Genomic DNA, 16,709 nt, shown 5'->3' with positions numbered 1-16,709 from the left:
AAGCCTGTGAAGTTAATTTCATTCTCCCTTTTCCTTCAACCTTCCAAGCAATTGTTAACTACTGCTAATTTTGCCTCCTAAATATTTCTGGATATTGTCAAGATATCCCAGAAACAGATCAAATTTAAAATATTCAAAGCTTAACTTTCGACTTCCCCCTCCCAAACCTGATCTTCTTTCTGCGTATTCTAGGAGAAAGTTATCCACATCCACTCAGTTGCCAAATAGAGAACTTCAGCATCGCCATTTATTTCTCCCTCTTTTTTTGTCTTCCGTAAGCAGAGAAACATCAATTCCGGATTTGCCTCTTAAATCTACCCACTTCTTTCCATTCTTGTTGTAATCGTCTTTCATTTCCTGCAATCGAATTCTAATTGGTTTACGTGCCTTGTCTTAGTTTTAACTTAGAGAAGACTCTTGAGTGTCCCTTGGACTGCAAGGAGATCCAACTAGTCCATTCTTAAGGAGATCAGCCCTGGGTGTTCTTTGGAAGGAATGATACTAACGCTGAAACTCCAGTACTTTGGCCACCTCATGCGAAGAGTTGACTCATTGGAAAAGACTCTGATGCTGGGAGGGATTGGGGGCAGGAGGAAAAGGAGGGGCAGGAGGAAAAGGGAAGACAGAGGATGAGATGGCCGATGGCTTCACCGACTCGGACGTGAGTTTTGAGTGAACTCGGGGAGTTGGTGATGGACAGGGAGGCCTGGCGTACTGCGATTCATGGGGTCGCAAAGAGTCGGACACGACTGAGCGACTGAACTGAACTGACCTCTTCTCTACAATGAAGCCAGAACTAATTATATCGGTAACTTCCCTCTCATCCACTCCCCATTTTGTAATGCTTTGATTCTTGGTATGTTTCACCCTCTAGACCAGCAGTTCCCGAACTTTTCAGCATCAGGGACTGGTTTCGCGGAAGACCTGTTTTCACAGACGGAGGAGAAGCAGTGAATGGTTTCAGTAGGATTCGAGCCCTCCTATGAGGCTCTAACCCAGGGCTGACAGGAGACGGAGCTCAGGCTGTACTCCCAGGGGTGAGGGGCTGCCATAAACACAGATGCAGCTTGACTCCCTCACCGCCTGCCCACTTCCTGCTCTGCAGCTTGGTTCTTCACAGGCCACAAACCTGTTCAAGACCCCCGCTCTGGACTACAAAATTTAGCATGAGGCCGTAAGCCACTCACCCTGGTTTCCGCTACACCTAGCACATTGTGCTTGGCACATAATAGGGGCTCAGTAAATATGAACCAGCTCTCACTCCCTTTCTGATTGTAGGTTATCTACAGCGGATAAATCCTTGACATGTTCTAGATGGTGCGGCCCTCTGGAGGCACAGCATTACGATACGGTTCCCTGTTGAGTGAATTGAAAACTATCAGAAAATAACTGCAGTGTGAGGAAAGTACCAAAAGAATTGTGTCCTCAGACAAGAAAGGCTGCAGCTCCCAAGGCATTTTCACAAAGACGCTTGAGACTGAAGCCACCCGGGTGGGCTGTGTTAAGTATCTTTCCCTTCCTGGACCTCCGTCTCGGATCTGTAAAGCGAGCCTGTCGGGAGACGTAAAGCAAGACCCCCGAGCCACGCCCAACACGAGAAATAATGGGCCCCGCGTAGGGGCGGCGCGCGCCCCGGGAGCGCTTCCGCCGCGGCCGTCCCGACGGCCCCCGGGGCGGGGCGGGGCGGGGCTCGGCGCTTCCCGCGGCCCGGCCGCGCCACTGGCGAGCGGTTTGAATGACGGAAGTGACGGCGGCTCGGAGATGGCCGCCTCGCTCACGCCCGAACGGCTGTTCGGAGGCAGCTGTGGGGCGGGCCGCCGGGCCTTCTGTGTCTGAGCCGCGATTCCTGAGGCCGGGCTCTCCTCTCCCGGGTGAGTGACGGAGGCCCCTGCCTCCCGAGGGCCCCGAGCGTGCACTTCTCCGCGAGGCGGGGCGCCGGGGGTGTGCTGCGGCGGGGGGCGCACTCGCAGCGGCCGGGGGCGCACTCGCAGCGGCCCGCGGCTCTCCACAGAGGCCGGGCGCGAGGCCGGCGGGGCGCGCGTCCCCTCACGGGCTCGCCTGCGCCGTGTGGAGGCCGCCCCGGGGCCTTCGGCGCAGCCGGCCGTGCGCGTTCCCGTGGGGTCGGGCCTCGCGGGGGCCCTGAGCTTCCAAGGCCCGGCGGCCTGAAGGGTCTGCGGGGTCGCCACTGCAAAACTCCTGGGTGCGTCCTGCCCCCAGGTCACCCGCGGAGCGGCCTCCTGGGAGCCGTTTAAGAGCCCAGCTTGGAAATCGTTTCATGCGGAGAGCATGCTCTCTTTTGGTGTCTCACCTTTAATTTCTTAGGTGCTAAGTCCTGCCGCAAACGTCTGCTTCGTAAAACAATGGGGAACGGCAGTCATTAAAATTTAGAAAGTATCTGGCAGTTTGTATTTACTAAGACAGACAATCAGAACAACCTTGGAGAAGATATTATGACTCCTTATATATTTCAAGGAAGTGAGACCAAAGTGATTTTAAGTGTCTTCCTGTTTCAAGTGGAATTGGGCCTTGAAGCCACATCTTCCTAATATAGGTGATTAAGAGGTGCCCGTTGCCATTTAATCCTCAGAACAGTCTTGCAAGATAAGTAGTATCACCTCTATTATTTGTCAGTAACAGTACTTAGAATTTGAGAATCTGTATTGATATGAATAAGTACTAAAGTGAGGGAGATGGTGATGGACAGGGAGGCCTGGCGTGCTGCGATTCATGGGGTCGCAAAGAGTCGGACACGACCGAGCAACTGAACTGAACTGAACTGAGGGAATGGGTGAAACTTACAGTAGGACTCCAGTTGGTAAGTGTAGAAGGAATAATGTAAGCAGAATATACATTGTTTCAGGTAGTCATCAATGGATACTAAATTTAGTTGGTAAATATGGTGGGGAACATGGTATTTACATAGCCTCAATTATCTCTCCACCAAATACTTTAAAAGAAATAGTGTCTATAGTGGGGGAACCTGTTAGGCACCTTCTTAATCAAGGGATCAAAACTCATTCTGGTGTGATGTGCTGAGAAGAGTACGTCGTGACTGCTGTGGTGGTCTTGCCAAAAATGCATAACCTCAGTCTTATAGGAAGGGATTAAACACATCCAGATAGAGGGATATTATGCAAAATAACTGGCTGGCATCTTTTTAAAATGTCAAGATGGGGGAAGGGGTGATGGGACTGAGGAACATATCAAGTTGGAGGAGTTGAAGGAGACAAAACAGCCTAGCCATTAGAACATGATTCATAGACCCTCAGCCCCTGTGTTCTGAAATCTGTTTACCTGGATGCCTCCCATAGACTGCTCCTATTAATGACAGCATGGGGTGGATGTGAAGGCAGGCCTGTTCCTGAGACACATGGGATTTTGGCTTAAGGACTCCCCAGCAATCTTCCTGAAGCTTCCTTAGACTCTACAGTTTAAGGGTCATCTACCCAACTTTGCCTTCCTCCTTCACTCAGTGACAGATTTGCATGAAAGTCTGAAACACTCCTAGCTTTCACCAGCTCCCTCCCCATTTTCCCTCACACAGGCATTTCCCCTAATAAAATCCTCATAGGTTTCATCCCATTTTGGCATCTACTTATTTGAGGACCCAGAGTGACACAACAGTCAAAGGATAGGTTTTCCTTGGCTTGGGACCTGGTCCAGAAAATGGACATTAGTGGGACAGTTGATGAAATTTGAATAAGGTCTGTAGATGAGCTAAAAGTATTGTGCTAGTGTTAATTCCCTGGTTTTGGTTGTTGTACTGTGGTTGACATTTAGAGAAGCTGGGAATACTAAATCAGATTATTTCCAAACAAGTGTAAAAATTAAGATAATAATATACAAGAGAAATCAGTTATTCTGTCACATCTTAGGTAAAAATAACAAATGTATACTTGTTCCTGTAATCCTCTAGGAAAGGAAATTGAGGATTACAGGATTACTTGTTTTCTCTTTGTTTAGTTCTTGTCAATCCCCTCTTGCAAAAAATACTGGCTTAAACAAAATTTTCCTCGCTTCCTATATTTTAGCATTTCAGAAAGTTAGGAGCCATGTATAAGAAACACCAGATTCTTCTTTTATCTGTCTGCTCTGCCAGTAGATATTGTCACTCAGGTCAAGTCCTTTAATCTAAGAGGCCTTTGATTCTTGTCTAAAATAGAGAATGGTTGGTTGGCACTTTCACAGAGTACATTACCAAAGCCTTGTGAATATCAGCTGAGTGGGTTGCAGCTGGAAAAGATTTTTCACAGTAAGCAGTTATTCCTTTTGTCATCAGGTTGTAACAGTGACCACATATACCTATCTGGCACTTAATATGAATTAACTCATTGAATGGGTCATTCATTCAGTCAACACACTGAAGGACCTACTTAGGAGCAAAGCAGTTTTTAGGCTCTGCACATACAACCATGAATAAGATCATTCCTGCCTTCTTTTTGATGGAGAGTTCAATGAAAAAGTTTTAGTTTCCATTTTTGTTTGTTCAGTTGATAAGTCATGTACCAACTCTTTTGCAACTCCATGGACTGTAGCCTGCTAAGCTCCTCTGTCCATGTGATTTTCCAGGCAAGAATAGCAAGAATACTGGAGTGGGTTGCCATTTCCTTCTCCAGGAGATCTTCCCAACTTAGGGATCGAACCCAGGTCTTTGCATTGAGAGGTAGATTCTTTACCACTGAGTCACCAGGGAAGCCCTTAGTTCCTATTGCTGCTGCTAAGTCGCTTCAGTCGTGTCCGACTCTCTGCAACCCCACAGACGGCAGCCCACCAGGCTCTGCCGTCCTTGGGATTCTCCAGGCAAGAACACTGGAGTGGGTTGCCATTTCCTTCTCCAATGTATAAAAGTGAGAAGTGAAAGTGAAGTCGCTCAGTCGTGTCCAACTCTTAGCAACCGCATGGATTGCAGCCTACCAGGCTCCTCCGTCCATGGGATTTTCCAGGCAAGAGTACTGGAGTGGGGTGCCATTGCCTTCTCCGTAGTTCCTATTAGATAACCTCAAATTCTTCTGGCCGCTATTTGTACACCTGAGTGAAAACAGTATTTATTCTTAGTGTGTGACATACTGCCTGGTGGTTGTTATTTGTGGTTAATTTGGATATTAAAACAAAACAAAAGAAAACCAGAGCCTCTGTCCTTATTGTTAAGGAATCTAACTAGAAAGGGCAAGTTATTGATGAAAAACTAGAGGAAGGTAGTATCCAAGGCAGCATAGGTTAGTCCTCATATGAATGTGGGGGTAACATTTCTTATGGACAGGCAGGTGGAGCAAGAATCACTGGAGGGCAGTTTCACAGGGAGGTGCTGCTTAAACTGGTTGCAGAAGGGGATTCCCTGGTGGTTTAGTGATAAGGACTCTGCACTTCCATTGCCGGGGGCCCAGGTTGACCCCTGCTCAGGGAATTAGGATTCTCTCAAGCCAAGTGGGGCAACAACAACAACAACAACAAAAACTATCTTCAGAAAGATTTAAGTGTTCAGTTACCATATTTGCCTTCCTGGTCATTGTAAAGAGACTGATCTCAGATGAAATCATGGTTATGTACTGATTTGAAGTGTCTAATTTTTGAAAATGGCAATAATGGGAACAAGGAGATACAGAATCACCTGGGGAAGGTTTTTAAATTTTATAAAAACTATAAATTCTTAAATTCTTTCTTTTTTTCCCTGCCAGACTTCCCCAAATTGGGGCGTGTTATAATCTAGAGACGCGATTGAGAACACCTGAGTGTAAACAGGAGCAATAGAATCTTAAACCCTGGACTGAACCTAAAAACAGAACTTTGTTCTAAGAGGAGTTTTGTTTAATGATTTCATTTAAAAACCACACCACCAATCACTGAAGAGTTGTTTTACTGTAGAGGGGTTAATGTGATTCCCTAAGAGACAATGACACTTGGGATCATGTTATTTATCACAGACTAGGAGCTGCACTACGAGCCAGGAGCCCTTGCAGTGCAGTAGTCTCGCTGGGTATGAACAAGTTATCAGAGTTCTAGTGTTAACCTGCAACTGCGAAGCATTTATTCTGCACTGACACACCTTTTGAAATCTTTGTGGTTTTCTATATTTAAGCTGGGTAAACTCTGGAAATCTGAAATAGGAGTTAGTCAGGTCCCAGATACTACAGGTAAACAATAATCTGCCACAGATGAGGAAGCATTTTTTCAAGTAATGCTTGAAATGGTTTACTCACCACTAAACTGCTTTCTCCCCATCTGAGAACTACCAATTTAAGTGCTGGATTAATGATTACTATTTATAAATAAGTTGAACTTAGTTTACTCAAATCATTTTATTTCATGTTTATAGCCCTTTAAAAAGTGTTCTAATCTTTACTGCCTTATTTTAATATATATATTTTTTTAATGCAGAACCTTCATATTTAAAGTACTATATGAAAATGAAAAGAAAGGGAGTGAATGCTGGCAAGCTGAGATTGAGTCCTAATGAGGAAGCCTTCATTTTAAAGGAAGATTATGAAAGAAGACGAAAACTAAGATTGCTGCAGGTGAGATTTATTTGGAACATAGTGTCAACTTCTTTGTGTCCCCCAAATTATTAGTATTTTCTACATTGTAGTTATTGTTGTTAAGTCACTAAGTTGTGTCTGACTCTTTGAGGCCCATGGACTGTAGCCTGCCAGGCTTCTTTGTCCGTGGGGGTTTTCCAGGTAAGAATATTGGACTGGGTTGCTCTTTCTCCCGCATCTCCTGCATTAGTAGGTGGATTCTTTACCACTGAGCCACCAGGGAAGCCCATTTTTAACATTCAGTTCAGTTCATTTCAGTCGCTCAGTCATATCTGACTCTTTGCAACCCCATGGACTGCAGCACGCAAGCCTTCCCTGTCCATCACCAACTCTTGGAGCTTGCTCAAATCACAGTGATAATGGCAGTCCCCTTAGGTCTCTGGGGAGGAAACATAATGGCTTATCAGGGAACTTTGTAAGTAGTCTTATTTTTGGTTTTTCCTCCATCACCTGGATTTTCTGCTTTAAATAGGCCTTATCTAATATCTTGTGAATATTCTGGAGAATTGATATATCTAATACTTGAATTCATTTAGGATCCTGTTTCCAAAGAGCTTTTCCAAAAAGTTGAAGTAAGCCTCTTTTCATATAATCTTAAATATTCATCCTTTAGGTCCGAGAACAAGAAAGAGATATTGCTTTACAGATAAGAGAAGATATAAAACAGAGGAGAAATCAGCAATTCGCTCGTTTGGCAGAGGAACTAAGGACAGAATGGGCAGAATCACAAACTCAGAAAATCAAAAACTTGGAAAAACTGTATTTGGCAAGTTTAAGAAATATGGGAGAGGGGCATCAACAAGCCAAAGAAAATGTAAGTGAGCACTAATTTGACTACCTGTCTGTGGTAATGATACTTGTTAAAAGTAGATTAATGTTATTAGACAGACTGATAAAAATGTTTTCATGTATAGAATTTGCTGTGGGCAGCCTGAATGTTTTTGTAAATTTAATATAACTTAAGAATCCTACTTGATTCATTTCCTGGTAAGAGTCATGTCAAGGGAAATCTGCTTTCTATGATGTTTAAGTTAACATTATTCTCTAACAAACTTAGGGTTACCACAGGTGGGTGGTAAGGGATAATACATTAGGAGAATGGGATTAGCACACACACTACTCTATATAAAATAGATAACCAGCAATGACCTACTGTAGAGCACAGGAAACTGTACTCAATATTTCATAATAATCTACAAGGGAAAAGAATCCAAAAAAGAATAGCTGTGTATGTGTATGTATAGCAGAATTGCTGGCCATGCTGTATACTGAAACTAACACAGCACTGTAAATCAAACTATACTTCATGAAAAAAGCAAACATTATTCTTTTCCAGTCAGTAACAACTGGGTAGATAAAATAGTAACCTTCAGAATTACAGGTTGTTACTCATTTCAGTCAGTTTGCACAAGTTCGGTGGGGTGAATTCAGATTTCTCATTTCATTATCACTCCTTCCTCATACCTCCAAAATGTGTAGTTACATGTGTATACACTTGAGTTCATCCTTTCACAAATGCAAAGTAGTACTTAACTCAGTATTTAAGACTACTCCCTGACCTTATTTTGTTTCTTCTGATTTATGGTTGGAAAATCCTAGATTGTGGTCCCAGAGATAGTCACACAAAATAAACAAGCTGGATTCCAAGAATGCATGTCTTTGTTACCAAACTTTTAGTCAGGAAGAAGAACTCTTTAAAGAGTGTGTCAATCAAAATATTCTTGGTCCCTGGTTTTAGTTTGTGTTTATGATTTTTGCCCTGACAGAGTACCACACATATTATATATTTGGCATTTTAGTCTTGTTTAACATGACATTTTAAGTAATATTTGTTTTTAGGAGCCTGATTTAAATGCTCTGGCACACCGGGCAGCAGAAAGGAAAAAAAAGGCAGAAATGAGACATAAAGAGGCCCTGAAAGTACAGAAAAATCAAAAAGAAATGTTACTGAAACAAAAAACCTGGTAAAGTAATAGTAATTTTTATTGTATTCTCCACTGAAACTGATATGGCTGGAATTAAAGGGTACATTGTATACTTTTTTTTCTGGAGAAGGAAATGGCAACCCACTCCATTACTCTTGCCTGGAAAATCCCATGGATGGAGGAGCCTGGTAGTCGACAGTCCATGCGGTCGCAAAGAGTTGGACATGACTGAGTGACTAAACTTTAAAACTAAAACTTGGATACTTTTTAAAAGTTATATAGTATATCCACGGTGTTTCTTAAACTTGGTTTAAAATAATGCAATGAGGGGAGTACGTACTAACAAGTGAACTTTCTTTTCTGTTCTGACTTTAGCAGCAGTTACTGAGTTTCTGAAGAAGTGTATTACTAGTTTAGAATGCAGGTCAACCAAAATCTGTCTACCTCTGATATAAAAAGAAAAAAATCAGTGCAATTACGAACATTAAACGAGGTTATAGACTCTGCAAGTCATTGATGAGATTTTTGCATATTGTAAAAATGAAAGAACCTATTAGCTAGTCAGAAGTGGTCATTTTATACAGTGGCCCCTCTTTATCATTTTTAGGTTTTTTTAATTCTAAATTATTTTAAAGAACATTAGGTGTTTGCTGGGTCAGTCTACATGGTGGAGCTTTATGTGTAGTTACACCTCTTTTACTCTTTATTTTCTCACATGTGTATGCACTCTTCATTAAATAGCATTTGAGCCTGTGGGATCAGGCTGTGAAGGATTTCTTAAGATTGTAATGGCTTTTATATTTTTAACTTTGAGTTGTACTGTAACATTATTTGAGAGATTAATTTATGACATTTTATTTTTTAAGGCATATAAAAGCTCGAAAAGAAGCTCTGCTTGTGGAAAAGGAGAGATCTGCCAAAATCGCAAGTCTGCCACCCCCTCCTCCAGCTCTCTTTGAGGTGAATTACTCTGGGTATGGGAGCTCGGATATAGTAATTCTTCTTTGCTGTTAGAATTCAGTGCACATCCAAATGCCATTTGTTTGAACTTAGTTTTTAACTGTACAGGTAATACACATCTAGAATATTTTAAAATAATTCTAGATAGCATTTTACCCACAAACGCTTTAGTTTGTATCTCTGATGTTTAAGGACTTTAAAGCACAATAGTAATATAATGTTGTTCCCAGTATAATCTGATACCCAGTCTGTGTTCAGTTTTCTCCAGTTGTCTCAAGAGATTTTTTTGTTGTTGTTTGAAAAACTGAAACCTTTTTTATTTTATTGGGAAAGAAAAGGATTATTTGCCCTAAAGACTTTCCCACATTCAAAATTTGGCTATTGTAAATAGTGACCATTTTATAGACACAGAAATTAGGTCCCGATAATAACTTCACATAAGATTATGTGAAATGGTGAGAAAAGTCTGTTTCTTTGTGAAAGTAAAATGTGTGATTTTGTGATTTGAAGCTTTAAAAAAAAAAAACATTTAACTTATTAAGTGGAAGTTAATTTTGAAAGGTATTGCTTCTCCTGTTCAGATTATCTTGTTGTGGTTATTAAAATAGCTCATTAGGATCATTGTCAAAATTACATAGGTGTGTTTATCAAAAAAGTTAAACAGAAATTTTAAAAATACAAATACAGGATATATTATTTTGTTGTATAGACAAGAGTATTTTATGTATGTGTGATCAGCCTCAGTACCAGATAGTCTCATCTTAAGCCTCTGGCTTTGTCAGCCTTCCTACTTTTATGTTAGACATCTGCCATGTGACATTTGATCCAGTAAGATCCAAACAGAGAAGTCAGATTTCAGCCACTCCCCTGGTACCTTGTTAAAAGCCAGGCAGTGTATTACCCATTTTAAAATTATTATTATTACTTTTGTCATAATTCTTAATGTTTCTAACAAGCTGAAAGTGAAACTGGCTCAGTCTTGTCCAACTCTTTCTGACCCCATGGACTGTATAGTACATGGAATTCCCCAGGCAAGAATACTGGAGTGGGTAGCCATTCTCTTCTCCAGGGATCTTCCCAACCCAGGAATCAAACACAGGTCCTCTGCATTGCAGGCAGATTCTTTACCATCTGAGCCATCTGGGAAGCCCTAACAAGGTCAAAATTTTAAACTGACCAAAACATTGTCTGTGTAAGTGATTTGGCAAATATGAATTATATGTTAAACTGTGGTGGTACTTTTTTCCCCAACATTTTTGTTATGAAAAATTATTAAATACAGAGAAGAGTATAAGAAATAGCTTGTGTGTAGATTTCGTTTTGCATTATGTGTAGATTCAAATGGTCGTGTATACATTTGAATATATAAATGTATACATTTGAATGTAGGTTTATAGGTTACATTGCACCCCATATACTTCAGCGTACCTCTGCTAAGCATAAAGACATTATCTTTTTTCTAACAAAGCTCTAGGTTTGTTTTTGTTTTTTTAATTTCTTTATTTTTTGTCGTGCTGGGTCTCTGTTGAAGTGCGCGGGCTTGTCATCGTGGTGACTTCTCTTGTTGTGGAGCACCGGCTCTAGGTGCATGGGCTTCAGTAGTTACTCCTCATGGATCAGTAGTCACGGCTCCAGGCTCTAGAGCACAGCCTCAGTAGTGGTGGTACTCAGGCTTAGTTGCTCCGTGGCATATGAAATCTTCCCAGACCAGGAATTGAATGTATCTCCTGCATTAACAGGCAGATTTTTACCCACCATACCACCAGGGTCATCCAGGACATTCTCCTATGTGGCCACAATATCACACTAAGAAAAGTAACCAGGATCCAGTCAAGGTTTACCTCTTGCTTCTGTTTGCTTTGTGTCTTCAAAGTAAAACATTCTCTCCCCAACCCTGGCCAAATTTTTCATTTCAGAATTTTTGAATAGACTAGTTTCTTGTATTCTGTATTTGTCTGATTTGGTTATGTGGCTACAAGAGATCTCAATTATATTGGTAAATTTTTCTCTTTTCAATTTCCAAGTAATCTGGGAGATGATACTTAGCATCACAAGTATCTATCATCCTTCTGCATTTATTCATTGGCCTACTTCCTTTAGACAGAAGAGAACTTTCTCTTATCAGTGATTATGAAACGTCATAACCAAATGAGCAAACTTAAAATCAGTAATAGAGGCACACCTTGCCATTATGTGCCTCCTGATGTCATACAGTAAACTATAGAGCATCACCTATTCATTATTCTTACTGAAATATAATCTGACTTTTAAACCTAAATTCCGGATTAGTGGAAATACAGTGCATGCTCTCATGAAGAAAAAAAATAAAGAATAACTGATTAAAATACAAAATTACTTTCTTCATTGGATCCTGCTTCAAATGAAAATGAACACTTTCAACTTTAACAATCTATTTTCTGTTTCCTTTTTCAGAATGTTGAAGTAAAGAAAACTAATGTGAAGACAAACAGTTCTACCTACCATCATCTTTGTACTTTTGTGAATAGAGAGGTGGACACAAAGCAGGTGATTGATTGACTTTTTTCATGACTCTCGCTTTATTATTTCTCTGTCCATTGAATTGAGTTATATATTGTTCTACATATATTGTTCTCAGATATCAAAATTTGAACAGCTCTACCAACTGTCTTAGGGTAATAGTGATTAAAAAATCTTTTAAATATGCTTTAAATTACAATGTCATGTTGAATGTGAATGGAATGTTGATATAATATGAATGAAAGGAATTGGCTACTTAAATGGATATATTTAATTTTCTTAACCGCAAAAGTTTTTTGACATAAAAATAATACATACTCTAGAAATTTGAAACTAGCTGCATGTAAAACACTTAAGTTTTCATCATGAAAAAGTAATCGGTTAATACATCAATGGATTCATTATAGTATTTTTAATACATTTTCATTATTTGTGTCTAAACATATACACATGCTTTTTAAAATATGATTTTTAATAGCTACTTAAATATTTCATTATAGAGTTTATTTAACCATTCTATTGTGGAGGGTTTTCTTTTGCTTTGTAAATAATGCAAACATAATCATCTTGTAGATTTTTTATAGCTTTAAAAAATTTTTTTTGTTTATTTCCAGCTGCGCTGGGTCTTCAGTATTGCCCGTTGGCTTTCTCTAGTTGTGAAGAATGGGGGCTCCCCTTAGGTTGCAGTCCTCGGGCTTCTCACGGTGGTGGCCTCTGGTTATGGAGCACGGGCTGTGTGGCCCGTGCGCTTTAGTAGTTGTGGTGCATGGGCTTAGTTGCCTCACAGCATGTGGGATCTTCCTAGACCAGGGGTCAGACCGGTGTCCCCTGCATTGCAAGGTAGATTCTTAACCATAGGACCACCAATAAAGCCACGTTGTGTACATTTTGTGTACAGCTCTGATTGTATGTTTAAAACAAATGTCTAAAAGATAAATTATAGGTTCCACAGTGTATAACATTTTATCACAGATACTTGATATAGATCTTTAAATTTCCTTTTACAAAGTGACTGCAACATGTGAAAATGGCCGTCTTACCATACCCATGGGCTTCCCTGGTGGCTTAGTGGTAAAGAATCTGCCTGCAATGCAGGAGACCCTGGTTCGATCCCTGGGTGGAGAAGATCCGCTGGAGAAGGGAATGGCTACCCACTCCAGTATCCTGGCCTGGAGAGTCCCATGGACAGAGAAGCCTGGCGGGCTATGGTTGTTAGGGTCGCAAAGGGTCAGATGCAGCTTAGGTGACCTAGCACACATGCACATCATACCCTTGTCTGTAGGAAATGATATGGCTTAAGAATTAATTGTCTGTATTAAGAGTGACAATGGTTACTCCTTGTTATAATTGCTGTTTCTTTGTAACAGTGAATTTTCGCCTTTTTCACGTTAGGTATATTTATCTAGTAGATATATATATACTATTTCACAGTGTAGCATTCATGTGGAAGTTAGAATGCAACAAATTCTGTAATAGCAAGTGTTAATATTTGATCAAGACACAAGATGAGTATTACCATCATAAAGTTAACTTCTAAGAAAGGAATAAATCTTGAAGCTTGTTTAAAATTGTAAAATACTATTATAACTTCAATACCTTATATTAGTATTAAACATATTTTATACTAAGATTGATGAAAGACATTTCTGTTTTTAGCTGTCATATAGGGTATCACTGATGCTGTCACAGTAAATTTTTAAACCTTTCTCTTTGACAGTAACTAAAAGACCTACCTTCCCTTCAGTTTCTGGACTTGAAGATTAGATTAGTAGTTATAATGCAGTTTTATAGAAACTGTCCCACAAACTAAAGCATTCTGATATTTTCTTCCTTACACCATCACTTAGGAAAAATCTGTCCGTAAACCTTGGGTTTAAAATGTGATAGTGCAGTAATGTGCTTGATTACCCAGATAACAAATCTCTGTATTTTCATCTGCATCTAAGCTTATTTCACATGTGCAATAATTTAGAATCTTTCTTTGAGCAGAATGATAGGATCTTTATAGGAGGTATCATATAAAAACTACTTGCATTCTTGGCATATATTTCAGTTACTCCTTCAGCTGCTTTCTCCAAATAAGCACTTTCATTTTGTTCAGTCAGTCTCTTAGCATGTGAGAGTTGCTATCATGTTTTGTTTGAATATCTTGATAAAGTAGTTCTACTTGATAGAGTCTCTTGTATGTTATAAAGTTTGTCTTTGACAGAATGACGACATTGACCTGCTGTATTCCTATTTAGAGCCAGTTATTCTCTAAATTTTGTGCTACATTTACGTTCTGTACACACAAAACTTCATATGCTTCAAATTCCTAAATTACTCCTGCTCTTCATCCTTTATATTAGTATTAGAAAGTTGTTTTATACTTAATGATGTTTTCATCTGATTTATTCCTTTGTCAATGACTGTACGCAGTACTTGTTGAAATGGATTTTTCATCCTAGAAATATTTTTCTAATCAGATCTGCTGTCCTGTTTGCTGTAAGATCCAGAAATGTCAACAGACAATCAGAAAAGATTTCCACCTATATATGTCTTGGGTAGAAGATGCAGAAGTAGCATATTTAATCACTTACTGTTTTGTGCATTGCAGATTACAATTCATTTCATAAACATGTTTTCTAAAAAGTATTTTTGCTTTGGATTTACACTTTTGCATATTTCACATATATCTTTTGAGTTCAGCTGGTAAAAATAGAATCTTGCAATTATTTCAGCCAGTACTTGTTTAAAATTTTAATTGCATTGACACAAAGTTTTAGCGGATTGTCTTCTTAAAGAAGATAGTTACTTGTAAAACCTTGTTTTGACATTGAGTGGTCAGATTACATGGTAAAGAACCCATCTGCCAAAGCAGGAGATGTGAGTTTGATCCTAGATCGGGAAGATCCCTTGAAGAAAGAAATGACAACCCACTCCAGTATTTTTGCCTGGAAAATTCCACAGAGGAGCCTAGCAGGCTACAGTCCAAAAGAGTTGGACACGGCTTAGCAATTGAACAGCTGCAGCAGCAGTCAGATTAAAACTTGTTTGGCATGTCTAATGTTTCTCTGACCCTTTATTGATACTCTTTATATATCTTATTATATCTGGACTCAGTCTGTTTATTATACATGTTGTGTGTTTTGAAGTTTTTCCTTCTCTTCAAATTTTGGTTTATCACAGTTGACATCAGTTTAGTTCAGTCGCTCAGTTGTGTCCAACTCTTTGCGACCCCATGAACTGCAGCACGCCAGGCCTCCCTGTCCATCACCATCTCCCAGAGTTCACTCAGACTCATGTCCATCGAGTCGGTGATGCCATCCAGCCATCTCATCCTCTGTCGTCCCCTTCTCCTCCTGCCCCCAATCACTCCCAGCATCAGAGTCTTTTCCAGTGAGTCAACTCTTCGCATGAGGTGGCCAAAGTACTGGAGGTTCAGCTTCAGCATCATTCCTTCCAAAGAACACCCAGGGCTGATCTCCTTTAGAATGGACTGACTGGATCTCCCTGCAGTCCAAGGGACTCTCAAGAGTCATCTCCAACACCACAGTTCAAAAGCATCAATTCTTCGGCACATAGCTTTCTTCACAGTCCAACTCTCACATCCATACATGACTACTGGAGAAACCATAGCCTTGACTAGACAGTCCTTTGTTGGCAAAGTAATGTCTCTGCTTTTCAATATGCTATCTAGGTTGGTCATAACTTTTCTTCTGGCTTTTAATTCACCCTCACATGATGTGAAGAATTCTCAAATAACTTTTTTTCTTAAAAACTTCATGGCCTAAATGAAATGTTGCTCCTAAAATTCATTTTAATATTTTACATGTTAATACACTGAATAATTTTATAGAGGTTATAACTTTGATTTAATCTGACCTTTGTTAATAAGGATTTATATAAATATTTATTAGCTCAAAGGGAATATAATATTTTTCATACACTTATTTGGCCATTACACTCTTTCTTTCTTTCTTATTTTTTGGCTGCATTGAGCAGCTTGCAGGATCTTAATTTGCTAACCAGGGATCCAACCACATCCCCTGCAGTGGGAGGGCAGAGTCTTAACCAGTGGACTGCCAGGGAAGTCCTTACTCTTTCTTAATTCATTAGCTATTTCTTTACCTATTTATCTCACTACTTGAGAGTTATAAATAATTTTAAATATACGATTAATAGCTTTTGTGGTTATTATTTCATTAACTGATAGATTATCACCATGTAAAATATTTAAGATTTTTACTTAAAGTTATATTTGAAATGCTTACCTGTATTTGAAAGTGAATGTTTAGGTATAATAGGAAACCCTATTATACCATTCCCCCCCCCAACACACATGCATACGTTTAATATTGCTATGTTAATGAAATAATGGCTCACTGTACAACCACATGATCATTGATTTGCACAAGTTCTAGGAAGCCAGAAATTATGTTAAAGAAGGTGTTTTGATTATTTGGCCTTCCCGAGGTGCAAGCCAAGCAGCAAATTTTGGCTGAAAACCAAAGGCAAATCTTAGTGCTAATGGCTTTCATGACCTTTGATGTTTGTGGTTTCTTAACTATTATTTGTTTACCTTTCAACACTGTTGTTTTAGTAGAATTTCTTAATAAAAATATGTTGGAGGAATTATTTGGATGAGTATAGTGTACTTTCCTTTAAAATGAACAAGTTGTAAAACTGTTTACACTAACAATTTGACCTTTTTTCATACATACATGCTGTTGATAATTGTGGGCATTTAAAAATATAACGAAAAAATACTTAGCTGGTTATCATTTGATATAAATAGAAAAACATGATTTTA

General features: G+C 39.6%; 1 protein-coding gene across 4 annotated transcripts in view; it reads left to right on the top strand.

Annotated features, from left to right (window-relative positions):
• The first annotated feature begins 1,590 nt into the window (after positions 1-1,590).
• The window catches only part of CEP295 (centrosomal protein 295), a 49,016-nt gene continuing 33,897 nt past the window's right edge, over positions 1,591-16,709 (top strand). For 3 of the 4 annotated variants that reach the window (XR_011251668.1, XM_069565146.1, XM_069565145.1), the window contains exons 1-6: positions 1,591-1,871; positions 6,376-6,512; positions 7,147-7,347; positions 8,373-8,497; positions 9,325-9,418; positions 11,852-11,944. Coding sequence is in view for 2 of the 4 variants with exons in the window: in XM_069565146.1 (XP_069421247.1) it covers positions 1,736-1,871; positions 6,376-6,512; positions 7,147-7,347; positions 8,373-8,497; positions 9,325-9,418; positions 11,852-11,944 (786 nt within the window). In the remaining 2 variants the exon portion in view is untranslated. The remainder of the gene's footprint in view (positions 1,872-6,375; positions 6,513-7,146; positions 7,348-8,372; positions 8,498-9,324; positions 9,419-11,851; positions 11,945-16,709) is intronic. The other variant, XM_069565148.1, reaches the window with a different exon arrangement.

This window comes from Ovis canadensis, chromosome 21 (genome assembly GCF_042477335.2).
Source record: "Ovis canadensis isolate MfBH-ARS-UI-01 breed Bighorn chromosome 21, ARS-UI_OviCan_v2, whole genome shotgun sequence".
Classification (NCBI taxonomy): domain Eukaryota; kingdom Metazoa; phylum Chordata; class Mammalia; order Artiodactyla; family Bovidae; genus Ovis; species Ovis canadensis.
Note: the sequence above shows the minus strand (reverse complement) of the source record. Positions and strands in the feature narration are given on the sequence as shown.